Below are 25,057 nucleotides of genomic sequence, written 5' to 3'. Positions count from 1 at the left end.
GGAGTACCTTCTTCAGGGTATTTTTGATCTTTCTTCTTTTCTGACCTGATGGGGACTGTCAAGTAGAGGTCCTTGAGATCCAGACTTGCTAACCAGTCGTCCTCAAGAAGCATTTCCCTGAGAAAGTGAATACCCTCCATCTTGAAGTGGCGGTAAATCAGCCACTCGTTGAAGGACCCGAGGTTGATCACCGGGTGGAAACCCCTGTCTCTCTTCTCGACCAGAAACAGGTTGCTGAGGAACCCACTTGTTAGACGGTAGACTACCCGACCCACAATGCATCAGGAGGGAGGGTAACATGTGTGCCTTCCCATACTGCACCGGGATCTAATCAGCTGACAAGCTCAGCTTATAAGCGAAGAGACTCGAATCCCTGGTGCTTGGCTTTGTTTCCTGTTTCTTGAGCCACGCCCTGTGTGACCTAGGAGTACAACCGAACCTATCTCCCGGAGGACGGAGCTGGATTCAACCTAAGGAGTGCCCGATACTTTCTTAAACCTTGTGAATGCGCTAGGACGCAAGATTCTCTAAGACTACCTTGTTACGTTGGACGCTCTTGGATGCGCTAATGCGTCACTAACGGAGTGACAGCTGTAAGCACAAGTTGCGCTGTGCATTGCACCTTTTAAAAAAAAAAAATATATATATTTTATTAGTTTCATTGCCACTGCGGACACTGGCGTATGCTGCTCATGGACTTGCCGACTCGTAAAGCGCGAGGAAGCGCTACTTACTTTCTAACCCCTGGACCCTTCAGAACGCCGTGACGTTCTGGGAGTGTGAATACATTATCCTACGGTAATCGGTAGAAGTACGCGGGTGCGCTGCCTCCACAGCTGACGAGCATGCACGCGGCAGTAAGACGTGCGCGCCGCCTCTCTCCCGCAAACTAGTCCAAGTCCTCTTTTTGTTGTTGCCTTTCCTACGGAGTGGAGCCTTGTACTCCGAACAAGAAGCACATAGCGCCTCATTGCCTACGCGACCATAAGAGTAGTGTTATGCTTCTACTGCCTATGCATACCGCCCGTTGTATCCTACTCCCCAGGACTGTAAAGTGGTGAAAGACTTCAATGTTGTGAGTACCCTATTTGTTTGTTCCAGAGGGTGCTTAGGGTCTGGGGGCTAGGTGGACATAAACCAAGAACTACCACTCCGTATCAAAGCCACGCATTATAAAGCTCCCATCCGCACTTTGTGGTGTAAGTATGTGAGGGTACACATTACTGCCTTATAGTGAAGTCTGTCCGCCTTTTAAGAGAAGGCGTTTTGTCCTAACCTGTCCCTATTTCTACTTTTGTATTGCTGCAGGTTCTTTGGCGATACAGATCCTCTGCGCCCTCCCTACAGAAAATCCTGAGGTTCCCTGGGTGGCTCATTCCGGTCTCTTCGCTCCCCAGAGATACCGTCCTCCTCCCGTGTTATTCTAGTAACCGAGGTGTGCGGTGTCTCGGGGGGAGAGGACAGACATCAGCTTCACTTCTGTGGATATTTGCATCTCTGTACCTGAAGCCCTCGGCCTCGACACCACTGGGGTGAAGGTGTGAGAAGCATATCACATTCTTGCCCAGAAGGTCCTGCACCTCTTAGTCTATCAGGGACATATCTTGGGGGGTTGGGGGGGGGGATGGGGGTGTTGGGAGGAGGGGAGGACAGAGGGCGGGGTCTCACTGTCTTGTGTTGGGGTTCCGTAGAACCCTATGTAGTAGCCTTGGGCGGTCTCTAGAACCCACTGGTCTGCTGTTCTCTGCCCAGTTGTGTACGAAAAAGCTCAACCTCCTCCCAATCGGAGAGGTGATGACAGGACGGGGCTTACCGTTGTATCTGTTGTTGGCTCCTGCTCCTGGATTGGTTATGCTTCCCTCTACCGCAGACGTGGGAGGGATAGAAGGTCTCTTGACGGCCATCGTGCCAGCCATTGTTGCTCTTTGCTTAGGTTCTCTTAGGCCCTTGGTAGGACTGGCTGCTGGTGGAGCGACGGCTGCCTCTTCTGGCCCTTCCAAAAACCTTCCCCGGGAAGATCTTCTTCATTGAAGATTGAGATTTGTTGAGGGCTGAGAACATGGAGACTCATTTTCCTAGTTCTTTGACGAAAGGTTTGCCGAACAGGGGACCCTGCGTTATTGGACCTGCCTCTGAGGCTGATATTTCTCTCAGCCTGGGGTCGATTTTGATCGGAAGGGAATGGTGGCGCTCCGCAGAGGGCGCAGTTGGCATGGCCCAGGAGGCAGGTCACCCTCTGCACCCAGCCCGCTACATCGTCTGTTGGTAGGAGTTTCCCTGACTGCTTGGCATTTTCCGCCAATTCGATGATCTTGGTTGAGTGACCCACTACATCCAGAAACTTGTCCTGGCACGCCCGCCTGGACCCGTCTATCCTTTTCTTGGAATCCTGCATGTATTTGGCGAAGAATGTGCATAATTTAGGATCGATTTCTGGGGTGGCTGTGACCTTATCGCCTAGGGACAGTTTGGGGGCACTCTGCCGGTAGTCGGGCCCTAACCTCTTTACTAAGTGGCTGATGGATCTTGCTCGGTACATACTCCGCTACCTTTTTGTCAGGGACCCACTGCGCAGATCGCGGCCGATAGATGCCCTCTGGATCGAACATGCCTCTTCAGAGGCACATGAGGGAGAAAAGTCCTGGTCCCTCGGGACTACATTTTGTTTAAGGATGAGAGCGTCCTTACGCCCTGAGAGATTTGTAAAGATGCAGCCCCCTCGCTGGTGCTCTGCTTTGGTGATAGGATAGAAAAACCGCATCCTTCCAAGGTTGTACTCCTACCACACTTGCAGTGATTCACACATGAAACATGGGCCAGGCCCTGCAGTCTTACCGCCTCTGCGGTGCCAGAGGAGGGCTGGAGAGAGGAGGCACACAGCAGGAGACCCTCTACCTCTCTCAGCGCTACACGGCCGCTGGGGAGTGCTGACTGCTGCTCCGCAGCATGAAGAATGCACTGGGAAGAGCGTCCCCTACCGCAGCCGCGCATCAGAAGGAAGACTCACGCGGGCAGCGCGCCTGCCGTGCGGGGAGGCTCAAATACAGGCGCATGCTCGCCAATGAAATATAAAATCACACTCCAATAAAATATGATACTAAGCAGCACCATCCCACTAACAATACAGGAAGGAATGCAAGGGCACATTAACTGACCTAGAGCAGTGAAGAGAGAGGAAGGACTATGGCATGTTCTGTGTTATATGTGTTATAGACTATGGGACTGTTACTGGATTGGGCTATTGGTGGCCCTGGTTACTACCTGTGGTTCATGGGAGTTGTAGTATTGTTCCTGTGTTTTTTTTTTACCTTTATACTTGTTATTAATAGAGTGAAGAAAGTTGTGCATAACCCTCGCCTCCGGTCCCGACATGGAATCATCCGATTCCCTCAGACTCGATAACAATGTGCGCTGTACATTGATGCGCCAGAATATTTCTGCGATACGTCATTCCAGCTCAAAGGTGATAAGATGTCTTCAGACTTGATAACAATGCGTACCAGGGCTCTAAGTGGGATGAAAAAACTGGGGGGGTCTCAAAGAGGCGTGGCCGATGTAATGAGGGCGTTGCTTAAAAAGTAAGCTAACAATCTGTGCTTATCTTTCTGTGTCGCCCGAATGGTAACTTCCTGCTTCTGTCATTGCCTCCAGATATATATTTGAACAAGTAAAATTACCACCTACAACAAGCCAGGACTATTTGCTTTGCCAATGGTTGTTAGTTGCATAAGATAAATAAGCAACAACTATTGCTTCGTTGTATATAATATTTAAAACGCTTCAGTGAAATGATGGGACTGTGAAAGTACTAAACCGAGTCTCTTTGAAGTTGCACCAGAGGCAGGGAAGGGTGGCACTACTGCAAACTTGAGATTTATTTTTCACCCGGAGGCTGAGGGCAGAAATGGGGAGCCTTTCTCTGCTCCTGCTTGTTAGAACTGCTGGTGCTTAGCACCGTCCGCGCCCGGGCCACTTCAAGCCCTGATGTGCACTCTACATTGATGCTTCTTTGTCAGATCCCCTCAGACTTGGAACCATCTTCACTCTACATTGATGCTTAGGGATGTTTCTGTGGTATGTCATTCCGGGTCAAGGGTGATCAGATCCCTTCAGACTCTATAGCAATGTTCACTCTACATTGATATTAGGGATGTTTCTTTGCTGTGTAATTCTGGGTCAAGGGAGAACATTATGCCTTGTTTCTTTTGTGTCAACAGAGAGTGCTCCCTTGGAGTCCACATCCTTCAGAGTGGAGGGCCCCATCGGCGTGAAGCGCTCGCTCCATGGATCCCCTGGGAGCGCCGTCGCAGTTTGTGGACGTGGATGCCCTGAAGAGTTGGAATGATTCCTATGAGGCAGACCCCGCAAACTCCTCTAATGTGGGGTGCAAGGTTGTTCCTGATGGGAAAATGTGCTCCCCTTTCCCATGCCGCCCGGACATCAGTTCAAAGGTGATTTTATGGTAAGGCTGAGGTTCAATAATACGATATCTCAGAAAGAGTGAGGGTCTTAGGGATGAGTTTAAAGACTTGAACAGTTTCTAATCCCCAAATCAACTTGCAATATATATAATAAAAACTTTAAGTCTAGTATTCTGTGTGACCTTTACACTACTACAAAACATGAGCTGAGTAATCAATAGAGTCTGGCTACAAGCGTATATATATCAGTATATATACATATATATGTGTATGGAAAAAGGGTTCCCATCACCCACTGGAAGTGGCTCGCTTCATCATCTGGGAACCAGGAGCTAACAAAGAAACGGTGCTTTTACAGCTTTAGCAAATAACTGTTTTGGAAAACTGGTCTACATGTTTCAGCCAACGGATATTTAAATCCAGGCTTTCGTCAGGACCAAAGAAAAGCCGCTGCAAAAAACTAGTGTTGTTGTGCAAACATAACAAGGAAAAATCGGTAACAATACAACCTGAACCCTTCTGTGAGTCCAGGATGATTTACAGAGAGTGGTTCTGGAAGGTTTACCCGATTTGTTGCGCGTGTGTACCTCGCCTCACCTGGCAACCGCTCAGGCTGTGAGGCACCGCTCTCTGTCGGTACCCCTCTCTGGTACTAATCATTTCATGCTCATCGTTGGTAGTATAAGATTTTCACTCTTTCATACACGAAACGATTTACTGTTTTAAGACAATTTACAAAGGTTCGATATGGGTGTTCTACGAGAAAGAAATTCATTTCGGAATGGATTGTCGGGAAGTGCACCGGTAACCTTCAAAGCTCCTCATGATACTGACTAAAAGTTCTGATGAGTAGAAGCGATTTGGAGTGTCTGGGGTGACCTGGAAGATCCCTCAAATTGGTGAAATATTACTTGCTCAGTCTTCAGCTTGAGAATGAGTTATATTGAATCTTTCGAGGGGCTCCATTAGACACACGAGCACACGCCAAAAAAAACAAGCGCTCGCCATGACGTTTTCGTTTGGCTAAAAGGTTTCTTATCTTTATGGGGCCATGTGTTTGGCCCCATAAAGATAAGAAACCTTTTACTTCAGAAGGAAAGCAGGCGAGGCCGTCCAAGTGGGACGGCTCAAAAAGCCGAGCGAAAACGTCACAACAAGCTCTTTTCCGATGGCTGACCACTGTTTAGCATAAACGGTGACGCCGGCCAATGGAAAAGAGGGGCGGGGCTTAAAGCCCCTTACAGAAAATACCTGTAAACATTAAATCCTGCCAGCGAGACTGCGCATGTGCGCAGCCTACGCTAGCGAGACCTAAAAACCAACAGAGCCAGATATTGCCTAATAAAGGTGGAGGAGAAATCCCCAACACCATGGACGTGTCGGAGAAAAGGTGCGAGGGTATTCTGGACAAGCACTACCTGGAGTTTCCGTAAGTAATTTCCAGACCAAGCATTGGGGGCACCATGTTTCAGGGACTCGCAATTGTGCCTCACTTGCCCTCCTAACCTTACCAGAGAAACAAGTGAATTGGCACCCCAGAACACAACCCTCTCAGGGATCGCAGTAACCAGACACACCCTTTCACATGCTCTGAAATGCAGTATACGTGACACAATTCGAGAACAAATGCATACTAAAATCACTGTTCGCATAGTTAATAATCCATATGTCATGAAAATCCCTGTCATTTTATAGGAAAGAGTGGCCTAAACCCCGTCTCCCTTGCTACTTTGCTAAATGATTACATATAAAAGATCTCTGGGACTACTGGCAGACCTCGTACCATAGCATACACAGATGGACGCTCTACATCTCAGCCGGCGCTGTGCTCTTGTCTCACAACTCTTGTTCCATGTGTGTGTTTGTGGCTCATGTGCTCATTTATAATATGACGTGCGCACATAAACAACAGCTGCATTCTTGTGTTATGTATTGTGCTAGTGCCAGACAATATGGAATAACAACGGACATTGTTGTTTGACTTGATATATGGTGTTCGGACTAAATCTCAGGAAAAGAACCGAATGCAAAAACATATGCAGTTTCCGTGTGAAAGTAGAATGTGGTACAAAAGCAAGCGTGTTTATCTAGCAACGTGCACAATTAGGCTAGCATAGGGAAAATTACAATGGGCCAAGCAGGAAACGCACGACAGCAGGAAGCTGTATCATATCACCAGCAGGGACGGCGTGTGAATGAAGCTGGCCAGCGAGTGTTTGAACACCGCCTTTACCATTCAAGGGACCGACACTTTGATGCCCTGAATCCAGCTAGATGGCTCTTTCTCAGACTGAAGATATCCGGTCTTACCAGCTACGTGCTGATAATAATGGCTTTCACTGCCGACCCTTATCAGTGTTTTCGGGTCACAGAGAAGATGTGCGCCCATTTTATTGCCAGCTCTCATATCCTCAATGGAGGAGGAGATGGAAAGATTGCCCTTCATTAGATCCACAGCGTCGTCTGTTCACAGGTCACAGCTCAGGAGCAGGATGTTTATTTTTTATTTTTTTTATTTTATAGTTTTATAGAGCGCGAACCAGACCCGTGAGGGTATCGGAGCGCTTTACAGGATTGAGGGGGGAGGAATACAAAGCGTAAGGATGGGAGGGATCAAATTGAGAGAGGTAGGGATACATTATACGGGAGGAGCACGCAGTCTAAAGTCCAAGCTACTTGTGGGATAGAAATTAAGGCAGGTAGATATAATATACAAAAAAGCTACATTATACAGGAGGAGCACGCCGTCTGAGGTCCAAGCTACTACATGTGGGATCAAAATTAAAACAGATAGGTATAATATACAAGAAGGCACGCAGTCTCAGCTCTTGGGGGGGGGGGGGGGATGCCCAGGAGTGCAGAAAAATGTATCATCCGTGGAGGCCGTGGATAATGCCGTGGTAGAGGGTGGAACATGTCGATGAGGTGATGGGAAAATACCTCATCTAATGAATACTTTACAATTAAGAAAGTTTTGGTTTCCCTCTTAAAGTGTGCCAAGGACGGAAGTCTTCTGACGGCGGGTGGGAGAGAGTTCCAGATTATTTGTGCGGCCCCAGAGAAGGCCCGATTGTAGGTTTTTTTTCTTCCGGAAGCGTGCTGGTTGCAGCAACACGTCTTTGGCAGATGGGGAGTTTCTGGCTCCTCCGGCTATCACGAGTTTTTGTGCGAGAAATGTAGGGGAATTCGAGTACAGAGCTTTGTGAGTAATGCAGGCCAGTTTAAATTGTATTCTGGCCTCTAGGGGAAGCCAGTTCAGAGCTTTGAGGTGGGGAGAGATGTGGTCAATTTTTTTTGAACCCGTTAGGAGTCTGGCGGCAGTGTTGAGGCAGTCTTTCAATGGGGCCAGAGAGTTCTTGGGTAGCCCTGCAAGAGTAGAGCATCCATATTCAAGTCTGGTAATAACTAGAGCTTGGTTTGCCGTTTTAATGTCAGACACATTGAGCAAGGGTTTTTAGGTTTCTTAGGTAGCTCAGGTGGAATCTAGCCGTTTTGGTCATCGAGTTTATATGGCCACGCATATTCAGGCTGCCGTCAAGGGTTATTCCAAGGGATTTCGCCGAGTCAACAATGGTAGGAGGGCAGTTTAGTGCAGTGATGGTCTTGATCCATTCCTGGATCCCTGGATTGGGTTTGGGTGGGGAGATCAGAAGAGATTCAGTTTTATTTGCGTTGAGTTTAAGCTGGTTGGCGGTGAATCAATGGACTGTCCGCTTCAGGGCCTCGTTTAGGAGAAAATGTCCTCAGGTGAAGAGATTTTTATGTAGGCCTGTGTATCGTCGGCGTACTTAAGGTAGGAGATGTTGGTGGCACGAAGCACTCGGTGAGAGGTTCAAGGTAAAGGTTGAAGAGGGTAGGGGAGAGGGTTGATCCTTGGGGGACTCCAACAGAAACTGGAGAGGGGGCGGCTAGATCACCGTTGATGAGGACTCTTTGTGAGCGGTTTTGGAGGAAGGATCTAAACCATTCAAGGACGGTGCCATCCAACCCCATCCTGAGTTTGAGGCGTTCTAGGAGAATTTTGTGGTTAACCGTATCAAAGGTGGAGGAAAGGTCTAGGAGGATTAGGAGACAGGTTTTGCCTAGGTCGAGGGCTTGGAGAGCGTCATCAACAATGTGGAGGAGGGTGGTTTCTGTGCTGTGTCCCGGTCTGAAGCCTGATTGAAAGTCATCTAGCAGGTGAAAGTTGTTGATGTGTAGGCTTAGCTGCTGTTGCACACATATTTCCAGAACTTTGGCAAGGAGTGGGATGTTGGAAATGGGTCTCTAGTTCTCAGCGGAGGCAGGGTCCAGCGCGTTTTTTTTTTTGGCCCGCCTTAAGTGAATCAGGCATTGAGCCCTGTAGGAGGGAGGCGTTGATTATTGAGGTCCAGGGAGGGATGATAGCCTGAGAGGCGGCAGCTAGGCAGTTAGAGGGGAGAGGATCATTGAAGTGATTGTTCGGTTTTAAGGAGGCAAGAGTTCTCGAGATATTGATCGTCATAGATTTTAAAGTTGGACCAGTGCGCTAGGTTTTCGGGTGAGGTTTGGGAGGACAACGCGGAGAGAAGAGGTGGAGCTGGCTGATTTTGATTTTGGTGGTGGGTTGCGGATTTAAGTTCAATTCCAAGGGCAGAGATTTTTTCGCAGAAGGAAGAGAAATCCTCGCTTGATATTAGGGGTTTAGGTGTTTCTTTGGAGGTTTTCGCTAGTTTGTGGGATTGGTGTTTGACCAAGTCGAACAGCTTGCGAGGTCGATTTTTTGGCGTTCTCCAGTTCAGTTCTGAAGAATTCTTTTTTAGTGTTGAGGATTTTCTTACTGTAGGCATTCCTGGCCTGGCGAAGGAGATTTAGATGAGCTGCAGATGGGTGTTGTTTCCAGTTACGTTCAGTCTGTCGAAGGGATCTCGTCTCCTTGTTGAGGGATCCGCTGAAACAGGGATTTCTATCTTTGATCTGGGTTCATTTTAATTTTAGAGGTGCCAGGTCATCGAGAATGTCGGATATGGTGGAGGAGTAATGGTCCCCTAGGTTGGCGACCGATGTGTACTGTGGTGGTGGCGGGTGGGGGGGGGGAGGAGGGGGGAAGGTCAGACTCACATCGCGCTGCCAGTTTCTCGTGGTCGAAGTTCTTGGTGTCCCTAACCCATCGTTTGGGAATCACGGGTTGAGGTGTCCATGATTTGTGGGTGCTGGGCAGGAGGAAGGTGATGGCGTGATGTGAACTGCATTGACTGCCAGGGAGGCATCCTTGTGAGCGGCTCCAGGTGTGGTTTCTGTCCGAAGGCAGATTAGGGCAATGTTTGCAAGCGATTCAGACAGGTGATGGGGTGGGCCATTGCCATCTGCCCACTAGTAAGGGTCTGAAGGGTCAAAACAGGGTTAAGAATGTCGAGAGGAAGAGGCGATAGTGACAAAGGACGATGCAGATATTGAGGAGGCAAATGAGTGGACATTGTTGAAGTTTGAACCAGGACTTTTTTCCCAATGGTTGTGGGGGATGAAGTCTGTTGTGGTGTTTTTCTAAGGGCTGCTGTATTTAAAGTGAAGAAAGAACAGCGTTAAAAATACAACAGTGCATATTTAAAACATGAAACGTACGAGTAAGTCACTTTAAAATGTGTTGCAGAGCTGCTCTGATGGTCTGTGACTGATAAGGGAAAGTAATAAACGGCAGAAAAGCAGTGTTAAAAATGAATACGGGATATTTGTATAAAGTCCTGGTTTTCATGTCTAGGCGTTTCCAGAATCTTCAAACATGAAGACAGTTCCCTGGGTAAGGTTCCGCCCTACTGGCCTATCCCTCGCCACCATATCCCATGCGCAGCACAGCTCGCCAGTGATGAGTGTCGTCCCAGTTCCTCACTGCCAGGATGAGAGCCCGGTGTCTTCATCGGCCGGGCTGGCGGCACCCAGGAGGTGTTCTTCTATGCTGAAAATTGCTTAGAGAGCGAGTCCAGGCCTCATTACTTCTGAAAGAAGGCTTATGCCCACCACCAGCCCTGCCAACTACCACGCATCAAGCTTTAGACTAATGCATTTCAGTGAGGTGGCTCGTATCCCGGTCACACATTTATAGCGCCTCTTCAGCAAGCCAGGGCGCAGCTAATTAGCACCACACGGACTGAGCAAAGCTCTGCGCTGCTTGCGGCAGGCTTGGGGGCGCTGGGTAACTCGGCTCGTTCTGGTTTGGCTACAATGTAACATTTCACCTGACCGGCACATTCAGGTTCACTGAGAGGGTGTTGCCAAAGTCAGTCCTCTCATGCTCGTTTGCCCAATCGCTCCATGCAGGACAGCTGGGCAGTGTGTGTCTGGTCGCATTCTTCACGCTCCCTGCCTCAGTCCCTCTCCCAGCATCTGCACAGCTCCAGGCTCCTCAGCTCGGTGTCCAGCTCCGGGCTCCTCAGCTCGGTGTCCAGCTCCGGGCTCCTCAGCTCGGTGTCCAGCTCCGGGCTCCTCAGCTCGGTGTCCAGCTCCGGGCTCCTCAGCTCGGTGTCCAGCTCCGGGCTCCTCAGCTCGGTGTCCAGCTCCTCAGCTCGGTGTCCAGCTCCGGGCTCCTCAGCTCGGTGTCCAGCTCCGGGCTCCTCAGCTCGGTGTCCAGCTCCGGGCTCCTCAGCTCGGTGTCCAGCTCTGGGTGTCCAGCTCCTCAGCTCGGTGTCCAGCTCCGGGTGTCCAGCTCCTCAGCTCGGTGTCCAGCTCCGGGTGTCCAGCTCATCAGCTCGGTGTCCAGCTCCGGGTGTCCAGCTCATCAGCTCGGTGTCCAGCTCCGGGCTCATCAGCTCGGTGTCCAGCTCCGGGCTCCTCAGCTCGGTGTCCAGCTCCGGGCTCCTCAGCTCGGTGTCCAGCTCCGGGCTCCTCAGCTCGGTGTCCAGCTCCGGGCTCCTCAGCTCGGTGTCCAGCTCCGGGCTCCTCAGCTCGGTGTCCAGCTCCGGGTGTCCAGCTCCTCAGCTCGGTGTCCAGCTCCGGGTGTCCAGCTCATCAGCTCGGTGTCCAGCTCCGGGTGTCCAGCTCATCAGCTCGGTGTCCAGCTCCGGGCTCATCAGCTCGGTGTCCAGCTCCGGGCTCATCAGCTCGGTGTCCAGCTCCGGGCTCATCAGCTCGGTGTCCAGCTCCGGGCTCATCAGCTCGGTGTCCAGCTCCGGGCTCATCAGCTCGGTGTCCAGCACCAGGCTCATCAGCTCGGTGTCCAGCACCAGGCTCATCAGCTCGGTGTCCAGCTGCAATCAGTCGGGCCTGTGGTTTCCGAGTCTCCGATGCTTCCTCCCTCAAGTGCACCATGGTGCAAAACTTGCCAGTTTGTGTTTTCTTCCTCTTTTGCAGTTATATGCTGCGTCACTGCAGTTCCTTGTGCGTCTTTTCAGGGCAGATGCGGTTGAATATTAAGGGCTCCGAGGGAGAGCCTCCCTAACTCGTGTATGCCATGTTTGACGGGTATCCCCCCCCCCCCGCTTAGCTTCTAAAGGATAACAAGGCTGCAGTGCCATCTTGTCAGACACCTTCTTCCTATTCTTTTACTTTTAGGGGAGCGCATGCCATTCAGCCTTGTTACTGTAAGTAAAGGTACAGCTGAGCTCTGCATTGCAGCCAATGTCTGTAGTCTGCACAAAGTTGTGTTCACCGTCAGCGAGGCAGGCTCTGGGGCCTCTCTCACATCCTAGTGAACTTCCATTTCCTGGTGCTTTGCAGCAGTTTTAAGATCTTCTTAGAGTTTCTTGTTGCTCAGATGGGTGTAATTTCTGATATTTGTGTATCCCTCGTCTTCATTGCTTGACTTTGCTCACCAGAAAGTGTCACTCATAATCGTCGAATGTCACTGATAATTACATATAAGCAATCTGAAAACTTGACAGCTGTGCACCGCCCTGATCTCACTGTGTCCGAGACATGGGACCAATTACCACCTGCCTCGTCCCGGACTGGGGGGCCAGGCACCGTGTGACCGCCGGAAAATAACACCGGCAATGAGTGCCTATTGGTATAGCCATAGGATTTAGGTGAATGCTCCCGATTTGTCGAGTACTGAAATTGGCTTAGACTATTATTTTATCTCAGTTGTGATTTCACGGGTGTAAACACTTCAATGCAATTTGAAGTGCATTGAATGACTATGAGGGCGAGGCAATGAGGGGAGTTGTGATAGTCATCCAATCCAATTAGTACAAATACTATTGGAATACAAAGACATTGTCACAGATAAGGCAGTCGGCATGGGTGGATTGTGGGGTTGTTGATATTTGTCATCTAACAATGAGCAATTTGTTGAGAATCCTAAGAAAAACAACCTATAAAAATGAATGAAACCTATGTTTACAGTTTGCACATTATTTAAAATGCACTGCTCGTGCTCATTGGAAAAAAGCCTATGTAATGGAGTCTGTTTTCTTTTTCCATGATACGTTGTTAAGGAGTACGGGTGCTTAAAGGTGACAAAGGCAGTTATGTGGAAACCCGTCTTCTGACAATAAGGAAAAGTGATTTGAAAGAACCTCCGGTGCTGCAGCAAGTATGCACGAGGTAGAAATCTCTTTGCATTACTGGGCGTGCGCCCGGCAAAGTAAAACCCGAGCTTCATACACGCCGTATCATCCACATGTGTCAGAGAGAGGCAGGCGGGGCCCAGAGCGAGTACAATACAACATTTTCCAGCTATCGCGACAAGAATTTTAGATTCTATTAAGGACATGGAGGCGAGGATTATGCATTCTCAATTTCTTTACTGACTCAACAGCAGCCAATTAAAAGTAAACTACACAAGTAAAAAACATCATTTCCCATGAGGCTTTGAACCACACCTCCTCATAACAGCCAATGGCAACATGTCAAAGTATACAAAATAGAGAAACACCGTCCTGGCTTCCTCTTTCTTTGTGAAACCAGTCCATAAAGTCTGAACGAAAAACACAGTTCCAACTCTCAACGGAGAGAAAAGCAGATTCTTCCTATTCTCAACGGAGACTATAACCAAAAGCCTTATGATCAACATCCATCTGCTCAATGAGGCGATCCCTCTCCGGCCCGAGCAGCACTTCAGTTCTTATTAGAATCCTTTCCTGAAAATAGAAACAAGGTCTGAAAGTAGGGAACCCACAAACTTGACTCTTTTAGGGTGGGCATTTAATAATGTTATGAACATAACCATAATAAAACTTAACAGTGATATTAAGTGTCCCAACGGGTGGGATAATCCTCTGCTCCGTGTCCTTAATAGAATCTAAAATTCTTGTTGCGATAGCTGGAAAATGTTGTATTCGATGTCCGGACCGGAAGTTTCTAAATTTGCAGGTTCAAAGCTCATCAATAACATCAGAAGAAACATGAGAAATAGGCTTGTAGTAAAACACCTTCTACATTCAATCCGTAGACCAGTCGGCTGCTTTCAGGATATCCTCTAAATGAGATCCCAACATGTAAGCCTTAGCGGCCATAGCTCCTCTAGCGGAATGAGCACCATATACCGAGATATCAATACCAGCTTCTGACATCACCCATCAGACCCACCTAGCCAAGGTGGCAGCTGAGACTGGTCTGAAATGTTTTTGAATCGCTAAAAATAACTGACCCAACGGATCAGACCTGTGTGCAAGAGTGTGTTCCTCATAACACTTCAAACATTGCAAAACACATAATTTATTATTATGAGGGAAAGCAGGATACTCCACCGAACGTGACATCGTTTTTGTCCGCCAGGCCCAGAGCACGTACATCAGACACTCTGCGACAGGAGATTAAACATAACAACATAGTGAGTTTGGCCGATAACTGCTTCAAGGAAAGGTCTTTATTATCTGGCCAGAACTCAAGTAATGAGAGTACCTTGGAAACATTCCATAAAGTTGAATATCTGGGAAGAGGGGGATTAGCCACCCTGACACCCTTAAGTAACTTACATACCAGGGGATGCATTCCCACCGGTTTACCGTCAATAGAATCATGACCTGCCGAAATCGCGGACCTGAAGTTGTTAACCGACCTGTAGGAAAGGCCTGATTCTGCACACTCACAAAGTTCAACATCTCTGTTACATCTGATCCCATGGGATCCACCTGCCGTTGAAGGCACCATTCCAGGCCGTCATGTGCTCCAGCCACCTAAGAAGCTCTTCTCGAGCGTCTGGAGAGAGAGGAATGAGATGGTCGTAATGAAACTTCTTCTGAATGTAATAAATCTTGAGGCGCTGAAGGGCCATAATGTAGCGGGCCTGGGAAGATGGCTTGGATGGATGAGGCTAGAAGGTCCACTATTCTCGCCAATACTCTCAATGAAATCATTTGTTTGGACAGGGGGGTTTTGATTTCCCTTTTGATAGACCTGATCTTGGTCAGTGGGAGGAGTAGTTGCGCAGAGACCGAATTTATCTGTAAACCCAGGAATACTATCTGTTGGCTTGGAAATATCATGGACTCTTTGATGTTTATGACGAAGCCCAGATTCTGTAAGAGGGGCATTGTCCACTCCAAGTGAGTGAGGAGAAGTTTCCGCTCCTGAGCCAGAATGAGCATATTGTCGAGGTAGACAATCATGCGCACTCCCATTTCCCGAAGGCGGGAAACTACTGATTTCAAGAGCTTGGTGAAAACCCACGGGGCTGACAGGCCAAAGGGGAGTGTGCAATAGCGGTACCATTGCCCTTTCCAATGGAACTGAAGGAACTTCTGATGAGAGGGGCAAATTGGGACCGTGAGGTAGGCATCTTTCAGGTCCAGATGGACCATCCAGTCCTTCTCCCACAGGAGATCTCTCAGAAGATGGATGCCATCCATCTTGAAATGTCTGTAGACTACGAAGGGATTGAAATCTCTGAGGTTTAATACTAGTCTCTGACCTCCTCCTTTGTTTTGCACCAGGAAGACGTTGCTGCAAACTCCTCCGGGGATGAAGGATCCTACGGCAATAGCCTGCTTGGCCAAAAGCTCTTGAAGCTCGGAGTCTATAAAAATCTGTTCTTGAAGGGAAAAAAAAGAAGAGGGCGAGGTGGGGCGACCTGACCCCGGGAATCCAGACGTTCTATCTGATAACCCTGAACAGCTTGAAGGATCCACACATCTGTGGTTAGTTGTGTCCAATTTACAACAAAATGCAACAATCTTCCCCCTAGGGGAATCGTCGGACACACAGGAATTACCGAAAGACTGGGAGTCAAAGTTTTTGTAGCTTCGGTTAGACGAGGCCAACTCCACCAATTGCGGGTCAAATCTAAGTAGGACAGATTTGCGCTGTTCGGAGGCCAAGGCGCAGTTAGCGTTACCAAGCATACAGATTGCTTTTTGGGTCCATCCCGCCAGGACCTCTGGGTGAATAGGCGCCTGTAGGGCTGTAGGAGAGTAGGGTCTGCTATCCTATGGTCACCCCAAATTTTTGCTTTTTGCTTCACTGGTTTTTGACATATTGAGGCTGTGGGCCTGCCAATCAGACCCCCAGCCTGCTGTTCTCTCTACTAAATTAATACTATGCACTCTAGGTGCATAACCAATTGGAAGTGGATCACCCTGTCAGCCCCTGTACCAGTGTACACTAGGTACCCAGGGCATTGGTGTACCCAAGGCCTGCCAGGGGCTGAAGCATGTATTATGCCACCCCAGGCTTGGCCTAACAATTTGACACAACTGGCTGATCACTCAGTTGGGGTAAGTTGGTGTAATCACCTCTTACTTAGGTGTAGTATACCTATACCTAACCTTAAATGGGACACCTGGTAACCTATAAGTCACTCCTATGGCAGGCCTTAACAATCCTGAAGGCAGAGTGCTTGGTTCCATGTGAGATGGTGCGCTGGCATGAGCTGAGCCTGTCTGCAGTGGTCGGAACAACTTCCTTCTACTGTTTCCAGATATCGTCATACCATATACTCTTAAGTGCATTATGAACCTCGCGGTTAAATGCTATCTTTGGTTTGGCTTTATCAAAACATGTCGAGTAAGGTGTCATACGAATTGGAATACTAACCCCTCGCCAATTCTGGCGACGGGGTTAGCATTCCACCCTTCTAGAGGGACACGACATGTACAGTACCTGAAACCCGGGTAAAATCAGACATAGCCTCAGCTCCACAAAATGGATGCTGCCACCACAGACACAAGTCTGCTCTCCTGCTGCTGGGAGTCCTTCCAGCTTGGGAGATGTGGACAAAGGGTTTCCTGCCAGGGGAGGTGCGTGCACCACCCCAGACAGGATTTTGTGTATTGGTCAGGTAGGGCTTGAAAGAAACCAGACATGCCTGTGGCTCACAAGGAGCCTCGGTGCATATGCCAGTTCAAACCGGTCCTGGGGCACACCAGTCCCGGGCCTGGGGCGAGCTGGACAAAGGATTGGGGGTGTAACCACCCCCCTTCCTGGTCCCACCCATAGGGAGGGACCTAGCAGGTAGTCCGGCCCCTAGAATCCGCTTAAAGGTAGGAGCTGTGTCCTAAGACTTCAGACATCCTGGAATCAACTTGAAACTAAGAAGAAGACGGGAACTTCGACATTCTTCTGCACAGAAGACTGAAGGAAATCTCCCCTGTGGTCAGGGAGTGACCACCTTGCTAACGCAAGCACCATCCAGCGAATCAACGTCTGCTTTGCCGCCGCCTCCCGCCGGAGCCCGAGCCCAGAGACTGACAAGACCTGGACCTCCAGACCTCTCACTGCCCGATCCACAGTCCCTGAAAAGAGGAGACCCGTGGAGGCACCGAGACACGTGGAGCCAGCCATCTTGAAACGACCACGACAAGCTGACAAGTGCAACAACCGAGGCTCCCTCCAAGTTGTGCTTTGGGATCTGAGAAGCCCAACCCTCGAGCAGCATCTGCACCAAAGGTGAGCCCTCCAGCATCTCCACGATCTGCGTGGGGCCCTTCTGCATTTTGCCACTCGACGCGCCTAACCGGTTGCTGGCCGCTGGCTAGTAGCCATCTTGGCGACGAACTTTACGAAATACACCGCTGGTCTGGTTGCTCCAGACTGGCCCTTGCTCCCCTCCAAAGGAGCAGTCCCTCTGACCTTGCTGGTCAGAACCATCAGCTTATTTCATCTCCTACAACAATTGCTTTTGCCAAGGCTTGTTTGCTTCGATCAAGTCGCCGACACCGCCGACAGCGAGAGCCTGCGTGGGACAGCTCGTGAACCGACTCCTGGACGTCGTCGACCTCCAGGGACCACGTGGCTGCAGAGACAAGCTACACCTTTCTTCCTGTTTGCACCCGACATTGCCTGGTACCCACCTGGTGCCACGCTGGTCACTGGCTAGTGACTGTGAACACTGTCCCCTCTGCTTACAGGTCTTCAACATCTCCGATCCACTCTTGGATCCACTGCATCTCTCCCGGACCGACCGCCTGCAGCATCTTTGTCTTCAAGCTCCACGGAACAGATAGAAGAAACCCGACGCACTTCGAGGCCTATGCACCCGCTTCCTGTGGGTGAGGTAAAGCTGGCACACCTGTGCCCAAGTGTAGTATTACATCTCTAGTGCCTGTGTTCCAAATCTTGAGTTCCTAGTCCATCCGGAAGATCCTTTTTGCAGTAACTTTGTACTTTTTACGCACCCATTGAAACCTATGGGAGCACGCGTGTGACTATTTGCTCTGCACACGCCACCCGTGGACCTCCTGGTCACCAACTGAAGTTAGCTCCTTGTAGGCCCAGCGATTCTAGAGGCCCTAGGCCTTTTTCCTTTTCTGTTCGTGGTACTTATACCACTATTTTAGTATATGGTTTGAGCGGCCACTAGGGCCTATCCATATAAAGTGCAACTTCTGTGTATTCTACTGTAATCTTGTTTGACGATTTGTGCTCCTGCGCTCATAAAGAGACTAGGGGTTACTTTGAGAAATAAATACATATATATTTTGAATATATATCTGTGTGGTGTCCTTTCATTGGTATAAAAGGGGGTTGCATTTGGTAAAACAGCTGGCTTAACACGCTTCACGAGTTTAGCCTCAAAGACTGCTTAGCCTACGCCACCACTAGGGCAGCTAGTCCGAAAAGGTTGACTTACAACCACACCATAAGGGTTGCTTGGCATGGTACAAGGTGATCACTTTAACTAGTGAGCATCATATACCAGGCCAACTTCTCACAAGGGCTAACTCAAGAATTTTAGCCAGAGGTCCTGCAAGGTCTAATACTATATCTTGACACGCCTGAAGGGCGCGGTCGATCTCTTTCTTCGGATCCTTTTTGTATTTTTTCAAGAAGGTTGTCATAGAAGAGTCTGTGTGGGTTAACCGCCACCTTATGCGCTAAATCTGGACAGGGGCATTCTGAGCCCTCACATCCTTATCGAATTTTTTACGTATATGTGTTTGCATGTAATCTGCAAGTGCAGGGAATGGGACCCAATCAGCGGAGTGCAGGTGGACAATGTCGGAGGGGTTGAACCTAAAAGGAGAGGGTTGGATGGGAGAAGATGAATGTTTGCGCTTCTAAGCGCTTTTGCGAGGCCTAGACTCTTGAGATGAGTGTGTCTCGTGCCTGTATCTGTAGTGGTATCGGGGATATGAATGGGGGGAAAAGGGGGGGGGGCCGGGGCACCATCCTGAGCCTCCTCTTTGGATTTGGAGATTTTCGAGTAAGTGTGCACACGTGGCCAGGGAAGACCAGGATGCTCTGGTGTGGGAAGGGGTGCTGGGACAGATGAGGGCCCAGAGGGAGAGGGGTTAGGAGGAACAAGAAGTTCTAGTTTCTGGGCTATTGGTAACAAGGCGGAGGAGAGCGCCTTACCAATCTTGGCATCCAACATTTTGTCAATAATTTCCTCCATTGATTCATCATAATAATAAGTGTCATCTCCCTGGTCCTCACACGCAGCTACCTCCTCTTGGTAGAACTCAGTCTGCAATGACTCGGGTGAATATTGCCAATATTCAATCAAAGTCCCCAGAAGGAAGCACAATTATCAACCCACACTAAAAGAGTTAGAGTGTCTAATAGGAGCCAATGAAGAATAAAGGGAACTAGCCTGCAAAGACTCAGGACTAATGGAGGGAGTAAAAACCCCCACCTGCCTGTGCAGAGCAGGAGTGCCCAAAAATTAATGTCTAGTGGACCTGGGAACTACAGGGTTAATGTCCACCACAAGCGTAACAGAAGCGCTGCCTTAACTTAGGAGAAAAAAAACGGCCCGTTCTTGGCTCCAGAGCCTGTTGCGTATGTCCCCGATTCAGCCTGGGGCAGGGCGTCCGTCTGGCAATGAGGAAGGGTGCCGCGCGCACACAGACGCGTGCGAGCTCCCGAGACGCACGCTGTCACGCTCCCTGCGGGGGAGGGGGGTGGCCAATCCCCTCCGAACACGCTGGGTAAACGTCTGGTGGCAGCAACTCCGAAGGAAACAAGCATTTGCAATGCAATAGGTCTCGCATTTATAAGAGTTTGAGCTATTGGCATTGTAAAATTACAATGCCTTTTATTTATGCTTTGGTTTTAAAACAAATAAAAGGCATTGTCATTTACAATGTCAGTAGCATAAACTCGCATAAAAGCAGTGTGTGGAGTGCAGCAGTGTGCGGCGTGCAGCAGTGTGCGGCGTGCAGCAGTGTGCGGCGTGCAGCAGTGTGCGGCGTGCAGCAGTGTGCGGCGTGCAGCAGTGTGTGGCGTGCAGCAGTGTGGCGTGCAGCAGTGTGTGGCGTGCAGCAGTGTATGGCGTGCAGCAGTGTGTGGCGTGCAGCAGTGTGTGGCGTGCAGCAGTGTTTCGTGTAGCAGTGTGAGGCATGCAGCACTGTGTGGCGTGCAGCGGCGTGCAGCAGTGTGCAGCGTGCAGCAGTGTGCGGCATGCAGCAGTGTGCTGCGTGCAGCAGTGTCGTGCAGCATGCAGCAGTGAGTAATGCAGCAGTGTGCAGCAGTGTGTGGCGTGCAGCAGTGTGTGGCGTGCAGCAGTGTGTGGCGTGCAGCAGTGTGTGGCGTGCAGCAGTGTGTGCCGTGCAGCAGTGTTTCGTGTAGCATTGTGCGGCGTGCAGCAGTGTGTGGCATGCAGCAGTTTGTGGCGTGCAGCAGTGTGTGGCGTGCAGCAGTGTGTGGCGTGCAGCAGTGTGTGGCGTGCAGCAGTGTGTGGCGTGCAGCAGTGTGTGGCGTGCAGCAGTGTGTGGCGTGCAGCAGTGTGTGGCGTGCAGCAGTGTTTCGTGTAGCAGTGTGCGGCGTGCAGCAGTGTGCGGCGTGCAGCAGTGAGCGGCGTGCAGCAGTGAGCGGCGTGCAGCAGTGAGCGGCGTGCAGCAGTGTGTGGCGTGCAGCAGTGTGTGGCGTGCAGCAGTGTGTGGTACTGCAAATATGTTCTTGCTAGTCTGGGAAGCAGTTATCCGATGGGCATCTGACTACTAAACAGAATAAATATGCAACACAAACACGAATGTTAAATGACAATTTACAAACGGAAGCACGGTGCAGACAAATTATGTATAATGCAGACTGGCTAGTCATGTCTTCCTTCCCCTACATGTCATATGGTCCCCAAAAGCAGGTCGTGGTTGTAATTAGCAATTATTTATCAGTCAGGCTGTGTGCACCTCTGAGCTCCGTGCCTGCTTAGCTGGCCTGGCTGCTGCAGCTCTGCCGCTCCCTGTGTGCCCATGGGCTGTCCCTGCCTCGTGGCAATACACGGCAGGCAGAAATCAGAGGACCGCAAAAGTAAAAGCGGCCCGCGTGCAAATCATTCGGCTAATTGATTAAAAATAAGCACACCGAGACAGGAGGGCACACGCACGGCTCTCTGTCCCCGGAAGTCCCCCTCGTATGGTGCTGCCTCACTGCTGTTGCAGCGGGGAGGAGGGACAGTAACGTCGGCGTGAAAGCAGCGTGATTTTAATAGAGGCCCAATCAGAGAGCCGACTGGAGCGTGTAAACAGTGTGACTGATAAGAAATGTAGTCACGTGCAGAGACGCCGTAGACTTGGTGTCCCAAGAGCATGTCCAAACCAGGCGGGAGTTTATCAGCAGGCTGCAGCAGCTTCATAAACACTGGACAAATAAAATAGCTTGCGGGTACAGTGTGATTAAAGACAAGATGTCAGTCAATTGTCAGAAAGACGAGTGTAAATAAAACATTTATGGTTTTGCAGGGGAGGAGCGGAGCGGATGGAGCTTTGTGGGTACACGGGTGGGAAGGCAGGCGCTGTGGGTTTAAAGTGAAGTTGATGGGCATTGCTGAAGCGTGCTGCTGGTGTTGTGTTGCCAGGGGGCCATGGGCGGCGGTTATGACAGAGTTTGCCTTGTGGCCTTGTTTGCGCCATGAAGGAATAAAGCAGCTGTAGCGCGTCTGCTCCTGGCATGGGGGAGTTGTGTGTGTGGGGGGGGGGGGGTTCTGTGCCAGGGCAGCTGCTTTAAGAGGTGTGGGCTTGGTTTCGCTGGAGACGCATGGGGAGTATCGTAGCATGCCTGGAGTGCGGTTGCCATGGTAGGACGTGGCTGGTGTTGAGTTAATGGCCATTTGCGAAGCGTGAAAGGGCATGTTGCAGGAAGGCCACGGGTCACATGATGTTTTCGCTCCACCAGCTGTGGATAAGTCCATTGTGTTCGAGCTGCAATAAAAACCAGAACAAGCGGCGCGAAACTGAAAGTGATCGCAATCGCGATAAAACATCAAAGCGGCCGAGCGGCCGCGAAAGTGAAAGACTACGAGTGCTTTCAGGCTGCCAAATGGTGCGCGCGCCCGGCACACATGCACAGTAGTTGGCGGCCTGAAAGCACTCGTTTGCACTTCCAAAAGTGCTTACTATAAGTCTCGCCAGAGCAGCGCTAAAGCGCTGTCTCAGGCGAGACCTAAAAAGGGGAAAAATACCTAAAGCGCAACACGCGCTCAGCAATCGGACAATCCTTAACGAGGTAAGAGCGCGCCTGAAGCGGAGCGTTCGAGCACCCGACTTCCAAAGTACTTACAGCGCTGTACTAAGTAAGTGGAGCATGACGCATCAAATTAAAGCATAAACACCATGTGTATAAGTCCAATAAAATCAATAAAGTTATCAATCATGACAATAGCAATCAAAGCACGATGGCAAAGTAGGTAAAATAGAGAGACACTTATCTTGACTGCGGAGCAGCAAAGCCAGAGGAAGCCAGGATGGTGTTTCTCTATTTTGTAGTCTTTGACATGTTGCCATTGGCTGTTTGAGGAGGCGTGCTTCAAAGCCTCATGGGAAATGATGTTTTTTACTTGTGTAGTTTACTTTGAATTGGCTGCTGTTGAGTCAGTAAAGAAATTGAGATTGCATAATCAGAAGCCTGCGGTCCTGACCTAGAAACCATGCTGACTTCGCTGGGTAACCATCCCAACGGGTTCCCAGGCCCGGTAATGCAGCGCGGCAATGTGCAGATGAGGCGCTGTGCACAAGGCTGCTTTTAGGAGCGCATTGTGATCATCAAAGGTGTCGGAGAGCTCTGCATGCGTGACACCAGCGCTGGAATGCGTGAGTCTTACGCCTGATGTTTGGTACTTGGCAGGGCTGTCTGTATGCATTGGAATCGCATGACTCTAGGAGGGAAGCTGCGGGCGCTATACATCTATTAAGGGCAGTAATGAATGTGGCCAGGGCTTCCAGGCGCCCTGGCTCTCCTCAGTCACTGTTTCCAAAGTACAAAGCTGGAGGTAGCAGTCGTCAAGGAAAAGGAAGTAAAACACAAAATCTTCTCGGATTCTTTTTTTCTTCTCCATTTTCCCTTTATTTAAAGCAGTTATTGCCGCAGACACTTGTTTTTGTTGGTCAGACTTTTCAATGCATTTATGTCTAATAACTTAGTTTAAGAATCCATTAAAGAATGTGTACATAATGTCATCGTTCTACGGTTTTCTTATCTACACAGCAGGCTTTATAGTTACAAAATAAAAAGTTGGCCTATCTCAAAGCATGGGCAGTCCATAGAGCCATCGGTGAAGCAGCCTCCTTCTTTGCTCCTCAAGGCTGGACATGTTTTGCCTTCGTGAGTAATAGAGCGCGCGTTGCCTCATGTGAGTGGCTGAGTCCATCATGAGTGTTTGGTGTAATCATACACCGAGCTCCTTGTCCCGTCATCTTGCTGGGACGTTTATATGTTTGTAGCATTCACCTCGCCAACAAGTCTTCCGTATGCTGGTTAATCTTTCCAGCTTCCGGTACTTTTGCCTTTTTCCCTGAACCCCCAGAAATGTGACCCAATCATTCCTGCTTTGTGAGGCTGTCCGAGCTGCTCCATGTTGGTTCTCCCTTGAATGGGCAGCACAAAGTTATTATTCTATGAGTGAGTGCTGGGTTTGAACGAGGGATTGTCCTGTCTCTTACTGGGTTCCTTCAGCATCCCTGGCTGCCACAGGACAGATGTTGGTCAGGTCCTACCACTGTTCATAGGACCCCTTCTTTGTTCCCTCAGGAGAGGCGACGTCGCCTTACTGGGCTGCACAGCCATAGTCAACACCAGCAACGAGGCCCTGATGGACAAGAACCCGGTGTCCGACAGCATCTTCAGCTACGCCGGGCCTGACCTCAGGGAGGCTCTTCAGAAGCTGAAAGGTAAGAGGCGTTTTAGGTGGCGGCCTTCGACAGCGCAGCGCTCTCCTTTGCTATGCACATCTTGGGGAAACTCAGAAAGTTGGCCTGGGAATGCCTTGTGTCCATTGTTTGCTGCTGGAGTTCTGGTTTGTAACTCATGTACTCGGGCTTTCCATCTCCTGGCTTTATTTGCTTTAGGCTGTCCAGCTTGAGTTACTACCTCCCTATGCCAAATCTGTGTTTACAGTATTCTTCCACAAACTCCTTTTCTTTAATAATCAGGCCTTTAAATCTCTCATCTCGTCACATTTGCTGGGCGTTCAAAGACCGAGGTCAAATGTCACGCTGCGTCTTTGAGGGAGGCTGGCGTTTATTTTGCTTTCGGCTGACTTTAAAGTGAGAGCGTTTACAGGAAATAGGAATACAGCTCACTCTCTCAGCGGATCCTGCTTGTGCTCTTCTTTTTATTTCTTTTTTCAACTTTATTTTAAACATATCCATCTCAAAAGGTTTCTCGTTCTTCAGCTGCAGAAAATATTTGCCTCTCATTCGTGGGGCATGAAGTTCACTCTCTGCATTGTCCGAGTAAATAGAACCATAAACATTTCTAAAATCATGTTTGAAAACTATTACTTACAAAGAAACCTTGCATTGATTGTGTGTGATGTACTGGAACTAGTGAGATAAGAAGAGTTCTGCATGTGAATGAAATACATTTTTGGAAATTTTGCAGAGATTTTCTCATATTTAACATGTTTACCTCAAAATGTGTTTACAAATGAAGGTGGCGCGAAAGTCAAGTGTGCAGGACCCCCTTGTCGCTTGCTTTTGGGTCAACTTGTACATACATGGTTGCCCGTCTTCAGCGGGCGCTTGCGGACTGCACTGATTGTGTCTGATGTACTAGTGCGACGAACATGCCTGTGAATGAAATGCATTTTGGGAATTTTGGCAGAGACTTTTGTATATTTAACATGTTTGTCGCAAAATTCCTCCTCTTTGCTGAGTGCATTTAATTTTAAGTACAAGAGCGCATTCCAGTCTCTGCTTCGGCCTAACCTCTGGTCCTCTTGGGCAGTGTACACTGTTCGCGGCCCGTCGCTGTCTGGCGCAGGGTAAGATCTGTTCACCGGGGACAGTCAGCCACATTGGAATACATTCAATAATGCCTGCTTTTCACTGTGATGTGCAAATCACATACTTTATTCATGACCTCTGTGG

General features: G+C 49.5%; 1 protein-coding gene across 2 annotated transcripts in view; it reads left to right on the top strand.

Annotated features, from left to right (window-relative positions):
- The window catches only part of GDAP2 (ganglioside induced differentiation associated protein 2), a 471,310-nt gene that overhangs the window by 85,994 nt on the left and 360,259 nt on the right, over positions 1–25,057 (top strand). For both annotated transcript variants that reach the window (XM_085620706.1, XM_085620707.1), the window contains exons 2-3: positions 4,218–4,462; positions 23,718–23,857. In XM_085620706.1, coding sequence (XP_085476832.1) covers positions 4,284–4,462; positions 23,718–23,857 — 319 coding nt within the window. In that variant the 5' untranslated portion in view covers positions 4,218–4,283. The remainder of the gene's footprint in view (positions 1–4,217; positions 4,463–23,717; positions 23,858–25,057) is intronic.

The sequence above is a fragment of the Triturus cristatus genome, chromosome 8 (assembly GCF_964204655.1).
Source record: "Triturus cristatus chromosome 8, aTriCri1.1, whole genome shotgun sequence".
Lineage (NCBI taxonomy): Eukaryota > Metazoa > Chordata > Amphibia > Caudata > Salamandridae > Triturus > Triturus cristatus.
The sequence above is the reverse complement of the archived record's forward strand: the minus strand, read 5'-3'. Positions and strand labels throughout refer to the sequence as shown.